This window comes from Heptranchias perlo, chromosome 6 (assembly GCF_035084215.1).
Source record: "Heptranchias perlo isolate sHepPer1 chromosome 6, sHepPer1.hap1, whole genome shotgun sequence".
Taxonomy (NCBI): domain Eukaryota; kingdom Metazoa; phylum Chordata; class Chondrichthyes; order Hexanchiformes; family Hexanchidae; genus Heptranchias; species Heptranchias perlo.
In genome coordinates, this window is record NC_090330.1 from 65,659,927 (window position 1) to 65,680,817 (window position 20,891).

General features: G+C 42.2%; 1 protein-coding gene across 2 annotated transcripts in view; it reads right to left on the bottom strand.

Annotated features, from left to right (window-relative positions):
• Positions 1-4,568: 4,568 nt before the first annotated feature.
• Positions 4,569-20,891, bottom strand: part of pcdh17 (protocadherin 17) — an 89,362-nt gene continuing 73,039 nt past the window's right edge. The window contains exon 4 of one of the 2 annotated variants that reach the window (XM_067986439.1): positions 4,569-7,355. In XM_067986439.1, the coding sequence (XP_067842540.1) occupies positions 6,664-7,355 (692 nt within the window). In that variant the 3' untranslated portion in view covers positions 4,569-6,663. The remainder of the gene's footprint in view (positions 7,356-20,891) is intronic. The other variant, XM_067986440.1, reaches the window with a different exon arrangement.

The following is a 20,891-nucleotide window of genomic DNA, read 5'->3' on the forward strand; positions in this document are numbered from 1 at the left end:
TTGTCATGGTTCGGAAGACCCATGGTTTACTTTGATATATAGGCTGATAGTTATTAGAGTTACGACAGGATCCTCTTTTAAATTCAACTTATATATCTACAACATCAAGGTGGCTGTCTTGTGTGTAGCTTCCTCCAGCAAGCTGAAGGCAGATGTCTGTCAGATAATGAGGAAACTCTAAGGCTTGGGCGACAATAGCTGGAGGCCAATTACATGAGCACATGCTCAAGGGTTCAGTGCCTAACCTGATGGAATCACCATTCATTGGGGTATTGTGTGTGTCTATGATGTGGTCAGGTGACAAAGCCAATACTCATGCACACTTTATGGTACGTCACTGCTGCTCATCATGCCGCTCAGAATGAACTCCTCATGCCTAATGTCCACTATTAAGGGCTCAAACTTGTGCTGGTTCATTGATGAAAACCTGGAAAGGTAGATCTATCACCGGGGGTTGGGATTTCTCCTTGACAACTCCAATCCAGTGCTCGAACAGGCTGATTGGTCCCAAGTTGACAAAGCAATGGGATTGCTTACCAATGTTCTGTGTTAGTAAACTGTGCAGGTTAGGCACAGCCTGAGGTCCTGAAGGTCTAGTTTCTGCCAACCTATGCCAAAGTTCTCTAAGCCTTGACAAGTCAGCATGTACTCCAAATCGGTCAAATAGACATTTTTCTTGTTGATTTCTCAGTAGTTTTGTTTGGAGATTCTTAAGTGTGTCAGGAGCCCAGTTGACCAAAAAAAAACCTATTTTCTTGAAGTTTTTATAAAGCTAGTTAGAAATGGCTTGTTATGGAGACACTGCATCATTCTAAAGAAGCAGTTTAGTCACTGGCCTCTAGTGCCTTTTGATCTTTATTATCCTTAACAGCTTATTTATCACCGCACTTGAAGGATTAGTTCTGCTTTTACTAATTGTGTGATGTTGGTGGGTAAGTGCTATTCTGTGTATTAGTTAGGTTGTTTGTATGAGCTCCTGCTTTTAGTTGCAATGTACCATTATCTTTCAACCTCTTGGTTCACAACCTTTAATATTTTTATGTTCTAGATTTTATATCTTCTGTTAAAACCAGCAGGTATTGTAGGTCAGTTAGATCCCAAACATACTCTCAATGTTTATTTTATACAGAATTGTCCCTCTTATCTTTGTTTTTCACTGGGCACTTCCTGATAGACAAGTGATGGACTTCTTATCATTCTGATACATTTTTTCTCTTCTGTTTCCCTTCATTGTTCTTTAAGGATTCCCCTTTGTTATCACTCTTTAATTCAGTTTAGGCTGTATACACTTCAAAATCCTATTTCACATGGATTATGGAAACTCTTCTTTGGTTCTATTTCATGACCACCATGGCTGGGCTTCTGACCACTCAAATCCTCTTGGAAGAAACTACCTTCAGAACGTGCTTCACTTAGATTTCTTAATCTTCAATGGCCATACTCCTTTTTTGGGTACTCAGATTTTTGACCGTTACTTTGCAAAAGATTTTACCTTTTTTCTGTTTTATGGTGAGCCATCTTTTTTGTAAGTAGACTATCTCAACAAAATAATCAAGTTAAATCGGTTTCGACTGTTGCTATGTGCTCCTGCAGGGACACTCTGACCCTCCCTCCTCCCACATGAAATAAGATGTGATTCTTCCTTATCATCGCCAATCTCAAATCCATTTATTCTTTGACATGTTTATAGCTCTGTTCTCTCAGAGATGCTCTGCCACTTTTTTTACCCAATGAGCTCTTCTATTTGGTTCTTTATTTTGTTTGTTTTATGTGGTTTGCACATTCCAGATTTGTAGCTACTCATTCAGTTGTTACAAAGACTGATTGTCCTTTTTCCTAGACCAGTCAGCACTCATCTGACTTCTTTTCCCTTTGTTGTGCCTAACCAGGGGTTATCTTCTGTTCGATATCCATGAATCCATAATTTAAGTTCCTCTTTTGTGTTAAGTTTTGGTTACAACTTTAGTACTGCAATATTCTTTTGTGCTCACTTTTAAGAGGGCTTTCAGATACTCCTGTTGCAGGCTCTTAGATCATGCACATTGCTCTAATAGGATGTCATGTGGTTAGATGCTCTTCACATTAATTTCTTCTGACTGGTAAGTAAAACATCTGATGTGTTGAAATCTCCTACAACAACTTGCATTTATATAGCGCCTTTAATGTAATAAAACATCCCAAGGCACTTCACAGGAGCAATCATCAAACAAAATTTGACACCGAGCCATCTAAGGAAATATTAGGTCAGGTGACCAAAAGCTTGGTCATAAAGGTAGGTTTTAAGGAGCATCTTAAAGCAGGAGAGAGAGGTAGAGAGGCAGAGAGGTTTAGGGAGGGAATTCCAGAGCTTAAGGCCTAGGCACCTGAAGGCACAGCCGCCAATGGTGGAACAATTAACATCAGGGATGCACAAGAGGCAAGAATAGGAGGAGCGCAGAGATCTTGAGGGTTGTAGGGCTGGAGGAGGTTACAGAGATAAGGAGGGTGAGGCCATGAAGGGATTTGAAAACAAGGAAGAGAATTTTAAAATAGAAGCGTTCCTGGAGTGGGAGCCAATGTAGGTCAACGAGCACAAGGGAGATGGATGAACAGGACTTGGTGTGAGTTAGGATACGGGAAGCAGAGTTTTCGATGACTCAAGTTTATGGATGGTGGAAGATAGTAGGCTAGCCAGGAGAGCATTGGAATAGTCCAGGCTAGAGGTAATAAATGCACGAATGAGGGTTTCTTTATTTTTATTCGTTCATGGGATGTGGGCTTCGCTGGCAGGCCAGCATTTATTGCCCATCCCTAATTGCCCTTGAGAAGGTGGTGGTGAGCCACCTTCTTGAACCATTGCAGTCCATGTGGTGAAGGTTCTCCCACAGTGCTGTTAGGTAGGGAGTTCCAGAATTTTGACCTAGCGACGCTGAAGGAATGGCGATATATTTCCAAGTTGAGATGGTGTGTGACTTGGAGGGGAACGTGTAGGTGGTGTTGTTCCCATGTGCCTGCTGCCCTTGGCCTTCTAGGTGGTGGAGGTCACGGGTTTGGGAGGTACTGTCGAAGAAGCCTTGGTGAGTTGCTGCAGTGCATCCTGTAGATGGTACACACTGCAGCCACGTTGCACCGGTGGTGAAGGGAGTGAATATTTAGGGTGGTGGATTGGGATGCCAATCAAGCGGGCTGCTTTGTCCTGGATGGTGTCGAGCTTCTTGAGTGTTGTTGGAGCTGCACTCATCCAGGCAAATGGAGAGTATGCCATCACACTCCTGACTTGTGCCTTGTAGATGGTGGAAAGACTTTGGGGAGTCAGGAGGTGAGCCACTCGCTGCAGAATACCCAGCCTCTGACCTGTTCTTGTAGCCACAGTATTTATGTGGCTGGTCCAGTTAAGTTTCTGGTCAATGGTGACCCCCAGGATGTTGATGGTGGGGGATTCGGCGATGGTAATGTCGAGGGGAGGTGGTTAGACTCTCTCTTGTTGGAGGTTGCCTAGCACTTGTCTGGCGCGAATGTTACTTTCAGCAGCGGATGAGCTGAGGCAGGAGCGGAGATGGGAGATGTTACAGAGGCGGACGTAGGCGGTCTTGGTGATAGAACGGATATGTGCTCGGAAGCTATTCTCAGGGTCAAATATGGTTGCTGAGGTTGCAATTGGTCTGGTTCAGCCTCAGACAGTGGCCAGGGAGAAGGATGGAGTCGGTGGCTAGGAAATGGAGTTTGTGGCGGGGACCGAAGACAATGGCTTCAGTCTTCCCAATATTTATTTGGAGGACAGAGTAATATCTATATTGAAAACTGTTTATATGATGCTGGTGACTTGTTAGATTTTTCCTTGCAGATGGAATAACAACTCTAAATTTATTGTAAAGTTAAATTTATGACATTGTTACCTAATCAACAATATTTTTTTTTAAAAGCTGTTGTGGCACCATTAGCTAAGCAATAGGCCACACTATAGTCTAGCAGTAGATCAGCTTATTTGAACTAATGCTGTTAGAAAATCATGACTTAATTTTTTTGTTCTTCGAAGCTTGGAAAAATAATTGTTCACTTCCTCTGATTGGAGTTTTATGCTGTTTAGTGATCACACTGAAGTCAGCAAATGCAAGCTATTGATCCTGGTGTTGTGCAATATAATTAATCGTATGACTGACATTACAAAGTTCTTTATTTCTTGTGAGGTGTGGGTTTATTCACTGATTTAAATCATACACAGGGCTTCAAGGTAACATCTAGTTATCAGCAATATACACAATTGGCTCAGCAAGTGTAGAATTTCATTTTTTTTAGGAACAGATATTTCAATCTGTTATTTTTCACCAAAGACAGGGATACCATTTTAATATCTAATCACGATGCCAGCAGATTTCTTCAGCTGATACACTCTTTCAGTAAGAATATATTTTTGTCTAATCTGCAAAGCAAGGGCTGTAATTTGTTGGCAACCTGATAACTGGTTTTGACAGTTACAATACCTTGCATTACTCACTGGAGCCATACATCTGTAATTACAAAGAGGTGTACTGTGGTACAGAGAGCCCAACATACTTCCGTGGCTTTAATGAATGCAAAAGCAGGCAACATTGATGTTAGTAATTGCTTTAATTCTTTGTCCTCGTTTTCCAGATAGATCACATTAAAACACAGCCATTTAACAATAGCAGTTGAGTTATTCCATACAACATATGCTGTTCTTACTAGTTGCCCGGTGTAGCTCTGAGCCCTATGGGGTGACAGGGACTGATAAATGCAGAGCATCAGCTCAAGGACCGGGGTGGGGGCGGGGGGCGCTGGGGAAGTCAGGACCTCAATCAGGCTTCATTCAATTACATTTCAAGTCAACAAACCTTGATAGCAAAAATCCCTCCTGAATACTGCTCTGATTAATTTTGCTTGATGCCAAAATAATGTAATTAGGCAATAATGAGTGGGTGTATATTATGTTGGCTATCAAGACTAGCTGTTGACCTTGGTGACTTCTACTCAAATTAGAAAACAAATAGCCTGAAAGTACAGCTTAATGAGGCTGTGCGAATACCTCATTGCTATTCAGAATTACTTTTTTTTGTTTTGTTGTTAATTAAAGTGTTGAGGTTATGTTTTTATTAAACTGATATGGACTTAATGGAAAGCTCTCCACAAAAAATAGACAGCAAAGTGACTAAATAGTGTCACTGATGAGCTTTCAGTTCAAGTTGCTTTCCTTAGTTTTCACCTCTTGCACGGGTAATTATTAAGCGGTATTGTTCCTTTTTAGCTATCAAGTTGAGTTAACATGACATTGGTCAATTCTATAAAAACTGCAGCGCACACGAAAAAAAACTCAACAATATAGAAACATTTCAAAATATGGAGACAATTCCAAAATATTACTGACAAACACACATTTCTAATTCAGTCACCATACTTTGAATGGTTGATATACTTGAAGGATTACTTTGAAGCATACATTACTGGCTCGTTAAACAGAATCTGCTCGTGTACACTGCTTCCCACATTCCAAAGGGAAAAAGGGGAAAATAGTGAAATAAAACTCATAGAGTTCGACAGCTACTAAGGCAACATTTGCCAAATACAATATAAGCCCAAATATTTTGCAACACAACTATATATTAATTTAATAAAATACACAATATAGCTCTTAGTACAATTAACAAGTTTGGCTCATATGCACTGATATTGCAATAAATCAATTAAAAAGCTAGATTCAGTGTAAACACTCCATGATTCTCACATTTGCACATCGATATGTTTTGTTTTGCTAGTACTTCATAGGTATTCCCCCTAACGAGTCATTTTAGTGTCCATCTCGAATGTAACATAAATGCCTACTAATATGGAACAGTATTTCTTCATTTGGGACACGACATATTTTACCATTGGACAATTATATGGTGACAACATTTTGATGGCTAAAATGCAGAGGAGGAATTTAAACAACTGGACACTAAAATGTCACTCTTTGGTAGTACAGCTTAGAGAATTACCCTTTTGTACTTGTTTTGTATTAGGTCTGAGAGCGTGGGGCAAATGTTTTCCCTCTGCTGAACCCATTTTATGGAAATATTTTAAAGCGGGTTCATACAAATGATCTAGATGTGCATCATTGCATAATGGTCCAGAATGAAATGTTCTGTGAGGTGACAATCAATGATGCACTGTTCACTGCAGATAAACCTAGTTCATAAGGACACCTATGTCAGCTGACAATAACTGTACACTCTGAATTAAAGACTTGTAATATTTTCTGGAAAGCTGATACCTGCTTCTTATCAATGCTGCACTTCATTGTTTCCTGTTAAACAACGATATTGTTTTGTAAGCAGAGCTGTATACACTGGTTAGCTTGACAGCACCTGCACTTTCCACTTCTTTATCTAGGGAAGGGCATATATTGAGATTGTCGAAATTCAATTCAGTGAATGAAACACATCAATTTTTCGTAACTATTCTGGTGAAAACGCATGTGGTTTCTGTTTCCTAAGACACAAAAAAAACCAATGACAAGTGCACAAATGGGCACTTTGAATTCTAGCTCACAGACATCAACTAGCATCATCTTTCCTTGTATTCTGCCACTGGTGCTTCATCATCTGGAAAAAACAATGCTACCTCGAAACTTTTGAGTGATTCTTCCTTTAGAAGAAAGGTAGTCAACTGTCACTAATTACACAGTGTTCACTTTCTCACAGTTGAAGGGTCACTTCCTCGACAATCTTGTAAAAGCTTGTCGATTTCTCGAACTACCTGCTCAGCGTCCACTCCATCCCGTCCTAGGTCCCGGTTTGAGGGATCGTACTGGTCCAGGACAGTGTCCACCTCATTGAACTCCCGGCCAACTCTGGAGTGCACATCTGCAAAGACGGTTGCCACTGCTTCAGGTGAAATGAAGTGGCTGTCATGTCGTTTATCAGGTGATGGGTAGTGGGTATCAGATGTTAAATACTGGGCGGTTGACTCTGCTGATGTGTCAGCCATGTTCTGCTTCACCTCAAGTCCACCCAGAGATCGTTTACTTGAACTGTTACTGCCTGCAACCGAAGTCTTGTCTGGACTGCTTGCAGCTGATGAGACCTCTTGCAAGAGAGGACTAAGAGCGCGCTTAGCTTTTAAATAAGGTTTTACATTTGCAACGAGAATGGTGTGCTCTCGTTTGTCCTTCCCAAAAGTACAGAAAGTTTTTTTCCCAGTGGGAGTCGTGTTTTCATGAGTTTCAGATTCAACTGTGGCCTCTACGGCTGGTACAAAAAGATTCCGGCGATAGTCTGAACATTCAGCTTGGTTTGGAACAGGGAATTGAGGCATCCAACACTTATCTGAATGACCCAAGACACGGCATTCATCTGTACAGTTGACACAGTCCTCCTTCTCTGTAAAAAAAAAACCTGTTATGCCTTAGAGAACAAATTAGTTTAGCCAGCGGAACACTCACATTAATACATACACCTATAATTAGCAGCCCAATTAGCTGTTCTAGGTAGCGGAAATCAGAAGTAGGGAGCATACGAACAAGTGGCATCTCAAGCAGTCAGATCTCAAAAGCTAAAATAACTCAGATGTAAATGATATTAAATTACAAGAGGTGATTTTTTTCCTTAATAGTTACATGTTGCATATTCATTTAATATATACCTCTCATTTATATGTAACTTGGCTGAGTAAAGATCAATTTAAATGCCATGTTATAAACATAACGTTTAAAAACGTAATAAAATTATTCCCAGAACTGGTGAATTTATAAGACAATAACTCCCAAATTAACATTCCTTTACGATACTATTTCTACAACTAAGAATACTGAGATACAGGAATTTCTGAATGCATTGGAGACCATGTTTTCAGTTAATTACTCATAACACAATTAAAAAAAAACATATTTTTGTTGCAGCCTTATTCTGAAAAAAGGTTCTTCAAACCTTCCCTAGTCTTAGTAAGTTCACTGCTTTTTATGGTTTAGTAGTTTGATGATTGATAATGAATAATCATAGATATATATCCGGGTTTTCCCATAACGATTATTATAACAATACAGTTTAAGGTATGGGGAGTGAAAAAAATCTTTTAAAATAAACTACAAAATAAGTTTGTGCAATGGCAAACTAAGGAAGTTTTCAGATGCCTATCCTTGGAACTGCTAGGTGCAAATGTTCCATCGGCTTTCTAACAGTTGTTTTCTGCAGTAAATATCAAGTAACTAGTAACACCATTCGACCTTGATGTTGTCCTTTGTTTCTAAGCATCATTTCAATAAGAAAGAACTTGCATTTATACAGTGCCTTTTACGACTTGAGGACGACTCAAAGTGCTTTACAGCCAATGACGTACTTTTGAAGTGTGGTCACTTGTAATGTAGGAAATGCGGCAGCCAATTTCCACACAGCAATGTGATAATGACCAGATAACCTGTTTTAGTTTTACATTAAATATCCAGTGAGGAAGGCTTCCTTTAATCACTTTTTGTAGCATCATCATAAACATTGCAAGATTTCCCATCTCTGGTAAAGCATGTTCTTCGCACCCCCTTTACAGCATTGCTTAGTGGCAGCTCTGACTTTACCTGCAGTGCTGTGAAGTGAATGGGGCAGCACTGCCGGCAGAACAAACACAGAAGCTGCTGCCAGAAGCAGAGGCCGTCATCTTTCCTGGCCGTGAGCGGGCTGAGCCGTGGATCCCTGATTGGTGGCCTGGCCAAACAACCCCCACTCGCAGGGAATGGAGCAACAGCTAGAATAAAAGTAGCAAAGGGTCAGATTCCACAGTGCCAGCAGCTTCAGACTTGCAGAACAGTGCGTATTAAATCGGGGGCTAGCTGATCTGATCTAGCTCAATCTATACATCAAATAACGAACACAGCCTTGGCTCAGTGGTAGCCCCCTCGCCCAAGTCAGGAGGTTGTGGGTTCGAGTCCCACTCCAGAGACTTGAGGACAAAATCTAAGCTGACACTTCAGTGTAATGCTGAGGGAGTGCTGCACTGTCAGAGTTGTTGTCTTTCAGATAAGACGTTAAACTGAGGCCCCATCCGCCCTCTCAGGTGGACGTAATGATCCCATGGCACTATTCTAGAGCAGGGGACTTCTTCCCAGTATCCTGGCCAATATTTATCCTTCAACCAACATCACTAAAACAAGTTATCTGTTCATGATCTCATTGCTATTTGTGGAACCTTGCTATGTGCAAATTGGCTCCCATGTTTCCTACATTACACTTCAAAAGTGCATCATCGGCTGTAAAGGGCTTTGAGACGTCCTGAGGTCATGAAAGGTGCTATATAAATGCAAGTTCTTTCTTTTCACAAATCTTAACATCAATTTGTCTCTGTATTAATAACAACAAAGGCAGCAGGGCCTATGCTAGAGTGCAGTGGCAGGATGCAGCCTCTCCTGTGTAGTTCACCATGCATTTGTTTGGAAGTCTTGTTTAGATTGCCAAGTGGTGATGCTGAGTAGAGGCCAGATGCTTCTCACTGGAAGGAAAGTAAAAATCTGGGAGTGATTTATGCCAGATTGTTTGTGGCGTGTACTTGGAAATATTAGTTAGAAAGTGCAGAGGTCTCCTGCTCAGTAATCAGCCAGGGAATGGCAGCAGGTGCAGGGTTAGAGAAAGAAAGGGAAGAAAACCACATTTAAAAAAAAAGGGAACAAATAATTTAATTAAATGGAAATTTACAGCAGGATGTGAACATCAGATTTTCAAACAATTTTTTCACTGTTCTCTCCTGGTAACTAGGATGCACAATTTGACTTGCAGGCTCTTTCGTTCAAGAGGCCCAATTCCTTTTCTCACAGACCCTTGATATGGTTTCACTTAACTTCCCCTTTTAATGACAGAGACAAGTATCTTTAGTACTTAATGAGAAGCATCTGTTCAAGCACAGATGCCTGATGTCCACGAGTGATAAGCTAGCCTCATCATCTTGGTTGAAGTCATTGGGTCCACAGCATCCCTCATTAACGCTTTAAAATCTCTTGTCTTTTCCTGACTTTGTGGCTCAACTATCTCCCAAAAAATAAGGAAAGGATTTTAAGAGTAGATTTTAGAAGTTGCATGCCCAGCGAGAATGACAGAAAATCCCATAGGAGCTGCTGATCCTCACATCTACGTCTCAATGAAGGCTCCTGGTGTGTGATGCTCCAAGGTGAGAGTGATAATGAATGCAACCTATCCTTTGGTTCTTAATAATTTCAACATTTCAAAAAAAAGAAGGCAACTCTTAAGGATTAATATTTAACACCTGATGTTTCCCTTAGTTAGTTTTTAATTAATTTTAAGAAGAATCATATATAAGAGACTTGCACTCTGTGGCCCCGATATTTAATTGGGGCCGTGAAGACAACCGGGGCTGTGGGGGGGAGGATTTCCGGACGGGAAACCCGGAAGTATGGGTTTTCAGTATGTCCTCCAGAATTTAACTGAGGGACATTTTTAGAATTTTCTCAACAGGTTTCCTATGCAACAGCCAGCCAGATTGACAGGCTGGCTGGTTTGCCTGTAGGGCGGGAAAGCAGCCAGGGAGCGGATGCCACAAGGAAATTATGGAGGGCTGGAAGGTGGGTAAATGTTATAATTATATTTGTACAGTTAGGGGTTGAGGTCGGACATCGGGGAGTGCCAAGGACATCGGGGTTGGATATCGCGGGCTGTATCGGACATCGGGGGGGTGGCCGATCGTGGGGGTCCAATTGCGGCAGGTAAGCTTGTTGGGCCTGGAGGAAACACTCCTGCTCCTCCTGGCCTACAAGCAGGGCAATAAAGGCATTTACCTCATGGATCCGGCCCTTCTTGCCTCTGTTTCACTGGCGAGATTCACGAGCCCTGGGAAACCCGTGCCGGAGGCGTTAAATTTGAAGGTCTGTTAAAATCAATTTAAAAAGGCCTAGTTAACATCTCATAATGACGTTAATTACTCCAATAACTAACTGCCCGCCTGCACTAATTAGGAACCTGACTCCTACGAGTAGGTTACTCGCCCACATCCAAACGCACCTCCCTTAAACTCAGAAGTTAGAGCCGGGTTGTGGTCGCACTGGAAAATTCATTTATTTTAGCTTCCCACCCTCCCCCAATCCACCCGTTCTTAGGGTTAAAATACCCCTCTGTGTCTTCCATTTCTTCAGTGAATAGTTTAACGGAGGAGCTTTAGTGATATAAACATGCAGCAAACATGGAGCTAAACAAAAGTAAACAATAAAAGAGAAAACTGTCTCTGAAAACAGTAAGATGCAGGCACACTCTGGAGGGATCCTACTCACCTGATAACACTGTCTGCCCCACTTAGAAAATGGAGGACAAACAATGGGATTATTTTGAAACAGTTAAGAAAAAAAAGTAACTCCCTAGGACGCTTTGAGAGACAATTAAGTTCACAAAATGCACCTTGGAATTACTTTCTTCTTTAAATGTCAATTTTAGTAGTGAATAATTGAGGACATGCACCACTAAACAATTAACGTCCAGAAATAGACCTGTTTCATTGGCTCTCGCTTTTTGAAATGAGAACAAGCTATTTGATGACCCTAGTTAAGTGCTTTTACCTGTGAACCAAAAAAGAGAGAATGGCTGTTTGTCATTTTTGTCATGGCTGTCATTTTTTGACTACAAAATAGGAAGCAACATATGCTTTCTGGTTTTGTTGTGTGCCAGTGTACTGTAATGTGAGGACAACCTTATGTCTCTATTCCGCCTGAAACTCTTAAGCACAATGACAACATTATAGTGGGCGCATTGGTGTCAGTCTGATTTGCCCACTCTGTGGTGTCACCAAAAATTTAAAAAAGTACTTTACAGATGTGGGGTTAAAATAAAATAAATTATATAAATGGGAATACCTTCAGTGTGTAAAGGACAATTCTCCAAATTGTGATGAAAATTACACTTCTAACTGTCCTCGAATACCTGACGGCCGAGATCCTGGAGCTGGCGGGCAAGGCGGCGCAGGACAACAAGAAGTCGTGTATTGCCTCCCGGGACCTGTAGTTCGCCATCTGCAACGGCAAGGAGCTCAACAAGCTGTTGGATGGTGTCACCCTCGCCCAGGGTGGCGTCCTGCCCAACATCCAGGTCGAGCTCCTGCCCCAAAAATCTGGCTCTAACCCGTCCACCGGTGGCAGCAAGTTAGCCTGCAAAAAGGGTTTGCAGAAGTCACAGGAGTTCTAGAGCTCCCGGGGGGAGGAAGTTGGAACTGGAGATGGCAGGACTGTCTGATCCAAATCTCAGAAATCATGAAAGGATTTAACGGCAGACACATCACTAGGGTAATCGCACTTTAATGAGGTGCGAATAGTTGCTTGAACTGAGCGAAATAGCCAGGGTTGGTGCTTAATACGTTTTAAGCGGCGTCTTTTTAATTGACCCCTGTGGTAATGGCAAATGATTAGCTCCTGCTCTTCTTCGAAATAATGCCCATGGGATCTTTTACGTCCACCTGAGAGGTTTCAACGTCTAATCCGAAAAACGTCACCCCTGACAGTGCAGCACTCCCTCAGTACTGCACTGAAGTGTCAGCCTGGGTTGTGTGCTCAAGTCTCTGGAGTGGGGCTTGAACCTACGACCTTCTGACTCAGGCGAAAATGCTACCGCTGTGTCATGGCTGACATCTAAAAACAAAAGTCATTGTAAGCAATGATGCCTTCTCTGAGGATACTCAGTTCCCAGGAAATATAAATAAAATATATATATCATGAAGGGAGCTAAGACCAACCCTGAACTTATTCACCGCTACTTAATGGGAAATGTCTGGCAGATTAGTATAACATAGCTCCTTCTCCAAGCTTTCATGGTGGCTCCCTACTTTCACAGCTGAGTGGTGAAGAAATTGGAAAATCCGCCATGCACCACGTATAGACCACAAATATAGCTTTTGTTTTTCAACGTTTGATAAATTATTTTGATATTGTGCTATTGTTAGATTTTTTTTCTCACATTCTGCAGCTCCTTTTATATTTATTAAATGTCCCCATGTTTCACACCAATTTTCAGGTAATTTTCTTTATCCGATTTAAGCTAGTTTTTCATTTGTATCACCATGACTATTTGATGATTAGGCTCCTCTCCTATCAGGCAGCTAGTGTTCTATGCTTTGGAGTTAGGACAGCTCTTAATGATGAAGAACCCATCAACTGACATGTCTGGGTGAGTGGTCCAAACAAGATTTTAGTTACGTTCTATTTTTCATAATATTGATCTAACTGAGGATGATGTAATGCAGTTAGGGATAGTAATGGAAACCGATGAGGCCATAACATGTGTTCCACAGTAAAATCTCTGTTGGCCTGAGGCTCCTTCTTTAGATGCACATGGCAGAATAAGAATTGTAAGGTGTAGCGGCTATGGAATTATGTATTCAAATCACACGTTTGCTCAGTCCATGGAAACCTTAGCAACTGTGCATTCACACTGATGAACAGCAGACACTGTGGGTCTGAAATACCGGTGGGATTCGAGGGAGGAAATGGAATAGACCATCTGTAGGGGGAAGAATTTGGATCTGCTGGGTTTTAGCCCCTTGCAGCCTGTGGCTCAAATTCTGGGTGGAGGATTGCGGTCAATTCTTCCACCTGTTCTCCTTCTCTAAGTCTGCCAAAAGCACTGCGGTGGGTCTGGGGATAATCCTGGGCTACCCTGGGAATTGAACCCAGCATGTTATTTCAACGCACAATGGATGCCATTTCTGCTGGGCGCATGGGCCTGTTAAAGGGCCCCAAAGGGACTGATTACCTTCTATGCCCACAATTCTCCCATTTAGGAGGGAAACAATTTTTTAAAAGATATTTCCCCTTTGGCCCTTTAAGGGCCTCTGGCTCCTCTCCCCCCAGTCGGAGCCGCAGGGTGACACTCCGATTTCCTGGCAGGCGTCTCTGTAGCGTCTTCACAGACATGAGCTGTCCGCCCTGATTATTTCTAAGCCCCCGCCCATCCCCACGATTTGAGATGGGGGGGGTGGGGGGTTCACGAGCTATGCTATCTGCAGCCGAGAGCCCTGCTCCGCCACATTTCTGCCGGCAGAGCTGGACCCCATAATTTCAGGGCCGTATAGGTTTTTTTTAAAGTTGCATTGATTCTGGAAGAGGGAAACCTTCATCACAATAAGTTATTCAGGACAGTGAAGTAACATCAGCACTGAGGAAACAGTAATACTTAGAGGAGAAAGCATTAGTCAATTCTCACCTAGTGTAAACCCTTGATCCCAGAGGTGTCAGTGTTTCATAGATGTACTTATTGAGCGTATTACATGCTGTAAAGTATGAAATGGGATAATAGATGGCTGGAAATCTGGCCAGGAATTACAAGGCAGTAATTCAATGAAGCACTTTCTATAATGCCATAAACTGCTAGGGCGAAGTTTAAGCAGAACCCCAAAACTGGATTACTGCTTAACCTTCTTGTCACATACCTGTCATCCTTTGATACATATCTATATAGCCTAGATTTTCTTCTGTGTGTAGAACAGTGTTTCTCATTTTTAACTGCTACATGGTGACTGTGCTAAATGCAGCAGAAGTGGTGCGGTGGGGATGACAGGATAAAAAGATAGTGATAAATAGCTGAAGGCATATGCATCTATGTTATTGATACTAGATTAATGTCAATTTTTCTCCAGCAGGATACTGGAAATTGTTTTATACATACACACCACAGAAATGGAAGGCAACTAGATATTTAAAGCTATCTGTTTTTAGTCCTTAGTTGCTGTGACCTCTTTACTGACAACGAGGATCTAAAATTCACCATGGTTTTGGCCTTTTTAATGGCATGTAAGGTTTTATAATCATACAGCACAGAAGGAGGCCGTGCGACCCATCGTGCCTGTGCCGGCTCTTTGAAAGAGTTATACAATTGATCCCACTCCCCTGCTGTTTCCCCATAGCCCTGCAAAAGTTTTCCTTTTCAAGTATTTATCCAATTCCCTTTTGAAAGTTACTATTGAATCTGCTTCCACCGCCGTTTCAGGCAGTGCATTCCAGGTCATTACAACTCAGTACGTAAACAAAAATTCACCTAATCTTCCCTTTCGTTCTTTTGCCAACTTTCTTAAATCTGTGTCCTCTGGTTACTGATCCTTGAGCCAGTGGAAACAGTTTCTCCTTATTTACTCTATCAAAACCTACATTCTGGGCCTGAGTATAACCTGGGTCTATACTCCCTGGAGTTTAGAAGAATGAGAGGTAATCTCATTGAAACATTTAAGATTCTGAGGGGGCTTGACAGGGTAGATGCTGAGAGGTTGTTTTCCCTGGCTGGAGAGTCTAGAACTTGGAGGGACAGTCTCAGAATAAGGTGTCGGCCATTTAGGACCGAAATGAGGAGAAACGTCTTCACTCAGAGGGTTGTGAATCTTTGGAATTCTCTAGTCCAGAGGGCTGTGGATGCTGAGTAATTGAATATATTCAAGGCCGAGATCGATAGATTTTTGGACTCTAAGGGATATGGGGATCGGGCGGGAAAGTGGAGTTGAGGTTGAAGATCAGCCATGATCTTACTGAATGGCGGAGCAGACTCGAGGGGCTGTATGGCCTACTCCTGCTCCTATTTCTTACATTCTTAAAATTCCTCATAATTTTGAACAGCTCTATTAAATCTCCCCTTAACCCTCTCTGCTCTAAGGAGAAGAATCCCAGCTTCTTTAGTCTCTCCACATAACTGAAGTTCCTCATCCCTGATATCATTGTGGTGAAGCAGAATGAGTACCTCTGATGCAGTGCAGTACTTCTGCCAGCTGTGAAATGTGTTATTTGTCCTCATGTGGAAATGGGGTCATAATGTATTAAGGCTGATACCCCAGCAACTGTATTTAGTCTCACTCTGACTCGCTAATTTCTTCCCAGTCTGTCTCGGGGTTTGTGTCTCATTTTCTCTCTGAGTTCACCAAACCTTCCAGAAAACAGCATCTCTGAAATGACAAATGTCAGTCTCCTGCAACGTTAACATCTGGCTGCACAAACACAGACTGAGATCGGGTGTCCCACTGATCTGTAACAAATTGCATCTCTGAAACTGCTGGCACGGTAACAGGCCAACTGCCCCAATTTCACGCACCTTCGTCACTTTACTTCTTGCTACTTTTAAAATAAATAGATGTCCTGAAACGATGTGGAATAAACAAGATTTCGACCATCCCATCGAGCAGCGTTAAGGTTAAACTGGAACAGTTTATTGGTATAGTATTAGAATAACTGTCTTAAGTTTCATACCAACCGTAACCCAAAAGCTCAAAGAGAAAAATACAAAGAGCACAAAATTAGTGATACAAAATGCACTGATTTAAAAAGGTGAACTGAACTTTTATTCCTGATGGTCATTCATGTGTGTACTGTCACTCAAAGTTAGGTGATGGTTTAATTTTTTACCGTCAAATTCCATTGTACATCCTATAAAAACTGATTTGAGTTTGTTCTTTCTGTTGTTTCTTTGCATTTTCTACTTTCTGTTATTTGTCTCCCTGAATATTGAAAAAAGCAGAACTACAAGCTGAGCATATCTTGCACATGTGCTTGGAAAATGAAAAGTCCCAACAATCACAAGGAACTGTCACTTCTTCCAACTATTACAAAGCCGATGAAAAACAATACATTTCTTCACCTTTATCACAAAGGTCCAAGCCACCAGTTACAAATTTCAACCAACATCTAGGAAAGCTTTAGAATGTGAATTGAAAGCACAGCATGTGGAATACTATCCTTTTAATTCTGGGATTTGGATTGTGGTCAGCAGTGATTGGGTAAAACTATGAACCTCGCATACCTTGACTGTGCATATAAAATGGAAAGTCCACTCAATCACTAAGAACTGTTACTTTTTCCAACTTATAATGCTGAGCTTGAAATTTTGCTATTCCACATTCTGCTAGCTCTCAGGATACTACGTGAAATGATTTGGGCAGGTTCAGCTCAGTTTGAGGTGGTCACGAGACCCCATATATGCCCATAATTTGACACCAAATTTGTAATCTCTCTCAAACAGGTCACTAGGGTGTTTATCAAAAATGAAAAATTCATGTTTTGCATTAGGGGGCCGATTCCCTGAGGCTGGAAAAAGACACATTACTACAATGCAGTACAGAAAACTCTGCATCTAACCTGGCCTGTGAGTGCTTGATGCCGACACACATGATGACTGATGAGCAGAATAATCAATCATATAAAAAAGAATCGCACAAAATATACTTTATAACAGTTATAATCACCTCCTTGCTGTCGATGGGAGGTTTAGTTGCCTTTCTGATTACAAAAGCAGGGAATTTCCTCGGAACTGCTCCCTCTCTGGCGCCGTAGCTTCGCCAGGGGTTTGCAGCGCACTTCCGGCAAAGTTTCAGCAGCGGAGGGGAAGCAGCTCCGAGGAAATTCCCAGCCAAAGTTTCCCAGCCTTTTTTTTGAAGTTATATTTTTCTCTCTGCCACCTGCACTATCTATGCATCATCGTGCTAAAGGAAGTGAGCGGTGACTTCCTTCCAGGCATCTGCCGATATTGCTCTTCCCAGTAGAACCCAAATTCTCTCTCCTCTGCGGGATGCTCCTCCTGCCCATATCGGGAATCATGGGTGTGCCCTACACCTTGTTGAACTATATCTTAATGACAGAACCTTTCCTATTATGGGGTTCTCGAGCGAGAAAGTAAGATTCCCTGAAATGTTAAGATGTTCCTTACATGTGTCTAATTGTACCTATTTTTTTTGGCACTTTCAGCTGAGTGGATTTTTGTTTGCTGCAAAGTTGTTTTGTAGTTGTTTTAGAAGCTGTATTCCAACAGCTATGCTGCTGAATAAACCAACAAGATCAAATGGAAATATTGCCAGGCAGAAGCATCAGCCCTTCACTCTCTGAAACATGCCCCAAGGCTGGTGCAGATTCATTGTTATGTGCGCTATAGGTTATTTGCATCCTTCAGGCATGTGAAGAATAGGAATTTAAAGCACAACTAGTACTATTCCACTGACAAGTACAATAATCGTATCTACTATTAAAACAGACATCTTACGATTCTGTTACTGCTGCGAGACAAATTCTGCTTTGGTGACGATGATGTTTTAATAGTAAATACTGCTGAATTCTGCCATACTTGGAATGGCTGAAGAATGGTATTGTCAGACCAAGGGAACAACGGTATGGATATATCAATTTCATAGACTCATAGAACCTTACTGCACAGAAGGAGGCTTTTCAGCGCGTCGTGCCTGTGCTGACTCTTTGAAAGAGCTACCCAATTAGTCCCACTCCCCTGCTCTTTCCCCAAAGTCCTCCAAATTTTTCCTTTTCAAGTATATATCCAATTCCCCTTTTCCTTCTTTGCTTTTTCCTTCTTGTGATTCCTTCCCTTGCATCACCTCACAGTCAATACAGTCATGTAACTTTCTGAGAAATGTTGAGAGAGATTTTGGGAGTTTTGAAGTGTCATTTACTTCTCATGAGAGAATTCTTAGCTACCAGTCTTTCTTTTGGTGAAAACAAACAAGTCAGGGCAAGGCCACTGATTTATGGTATTCATGGAAAAAGGGATGGAACTGCGAAGCTCGATGTCCAAAAACAGCGGTAGACAGCATGGAATCCCATCTACAACAACAACTTGCATTTGTATGGTGCCTGTAACGTAGTAAAACATCCCAAGGCGCTTCACAGGAGGGTTATCAAACAAAATTTGATAACGATCCACATAAGGAGATATTAGGACAGGTGACCAAAAGCTTGGTCAAAGAGGTAGGATTTAAGGAGTGCCTTAAAGCAGGAGAGAGAGGTAGAGAGGTGAAGAGATTTAGGGAGGGAATTCCAGAGCTTAGGGCCTAAGCAGCTGAATTTGCTCTACTTAAAACCGAATTTGCCTTAGTGCAGTCACTGTAAATCAGGGATCCTGAGTATCAGTAATGAGGAAGCTTTCGGCACCACAGCGCTGATTTTCACATGTGGTGCCAATCAGGCAGGCGATAAATGGGCGATCGGATGCCCACTCTTGCCAGTAGCGAGAGTCCCCAACCATTTTGATGGCTGGGAACATAGCACCATTAGGAACAGGAGTAGGCCATTCAGCCCCTCGAGCCTGCTTCGCCATACAATTAGATTATGGCTGATCTGTACCTCAACTCCACTTACCTGCCGTACAGCCTTTTGGGGGAGAGGGTTCTAAATTTTGACTTCTCTTTGTGTGAAAAGGGACCTAATTTAAATGTCATAGGTGAGCAGCCCGTGAGCCCGTGCTTAGTAGCCAGGATTGCCAACAGGTCTGAAGCCTATTTAAAATGAGATTGCATCTCCTAAAGCAAGTTGTGTGTTAAGTTTGATGAATCTATGATTGATGTCTCCAGCAAGAGATCCCAGGTTCAGCGATGCACTGGTGGAGCAGGTGAGGGCCAGGAGGTCTGGTCCTCTTCCCTACAAGTGGCAGATGGATGCCCAGGCAGTTGCTGCAGCAGGCCTAGAAGGAGGTAGCAGATAACGTCAACACCAGAAGCATCATCCCCAAGACATTGGTGAAGTACTGGAAGAAGTTCAGTGACTTTACCTGAACAGCAAAGGTGCTATCTGTTTTTCTCCAGATGAGACCCGGCCACAGCACCCCCACGACCCCCCCCGACCAGCACTCCCTCCTCCACTCCACATGCAAGTCCTCCCCAACCCTCCTTCTCATTCCAATTACACTCGCTTGCTGCCGCTGCTCTCAGAACAGCCACGAACAGCATTCTGCTTTTACCTGGTACAGTCCCCACCACTTATAGCAGACGCTTTGGTGCTAATGCGATTTGCCCACTATATGCTTTGGATGGCTTATATGAATCTTGATGAATTTTGTAATCATAGCTCTGTATCTTGTGTTAAGTAGCATAATTACTGAAATCTGCCTCACAATCTTCAATTCCCTGATGAGATATGCGCACTGACCTACATTGGCTCCTGGTCCATCAACGCCTCAATTTTAAAATTCTCATCCTCATGTTCAAGTCGTTCCATGGCCTTGCCTCTTCCTATCTCTGTAACCTCCTTCAGCCCTAGAGCCCTCCGAGATCTCTGCATTCCTCTAATTCTGGCCTCTTGTGCATCCCCCACTTCCTTCGCTCCACCACTGGCAGCCGTGCCTTCAGCTGTCTGGGCCCTAAGCTCTGGAATTCCCTCCCTATATCTCTCCGTCTCTCCACTTCTCTCTCTTCCTTTGTCTATCTTTAAAACCTACCTCTTTGACCAAGCTTTTGGTCACCTGTCCTAATATCTCCTTCTTTGGCTCGGTGTCAATTTTTGTCTGCTTACATTCCTGTGAAGTGCCTTGTGACGTTTTACTATGTTAAAGGCGCTATATAAAAGCACATTGTTGGTGTTGAGATTCCCCTCTCGTAGAGACAACGATGATTACTTGTTCCAGATTATTTATCCTCTAAATCAAGGATGTGTGTAAATGGGCAGCATTGCAATGAAGCCTTAGTGGAATCCTACATTCCCAAACTGACACCATGGCCAAAAAAAGATTTGTGGAAATGCTGCTGTTGTATTCATCAGGCAACTCCTAATTCACTAACCAGTGTATGGAGAGAATACTGCAAAGGTGCTAACTTGTAGCCGACACCAGTTAGAGGTGATTAATTATAATAGGTAATTGCACTGTAACGAGGTGCGAACTACTCACTGAACACCTGTTTCTGCCCAAAACAGCTGGCATGCTGGAAGCGGCGACTTTGTAATTGACAATAATCATAATGGAAAATGGTTTGCGTTATTCCCTGATTTAAACGATTGCCCGATTTAAAGGTAGGTGGTTTAAGTGGTAGGGCCTGTTACAACATTTCACGTCTTCACTAACTACTTTCACATTTCACACTGGAGCCACTTTTTTGCACGTTTCCACCTCCCCCCTCTGCTCATAACTTTCTGCTTCTCCCTCTCAGTGTGCACACTCTATAAAGCCACCTTATAACATCTGCAAAACCTTTTC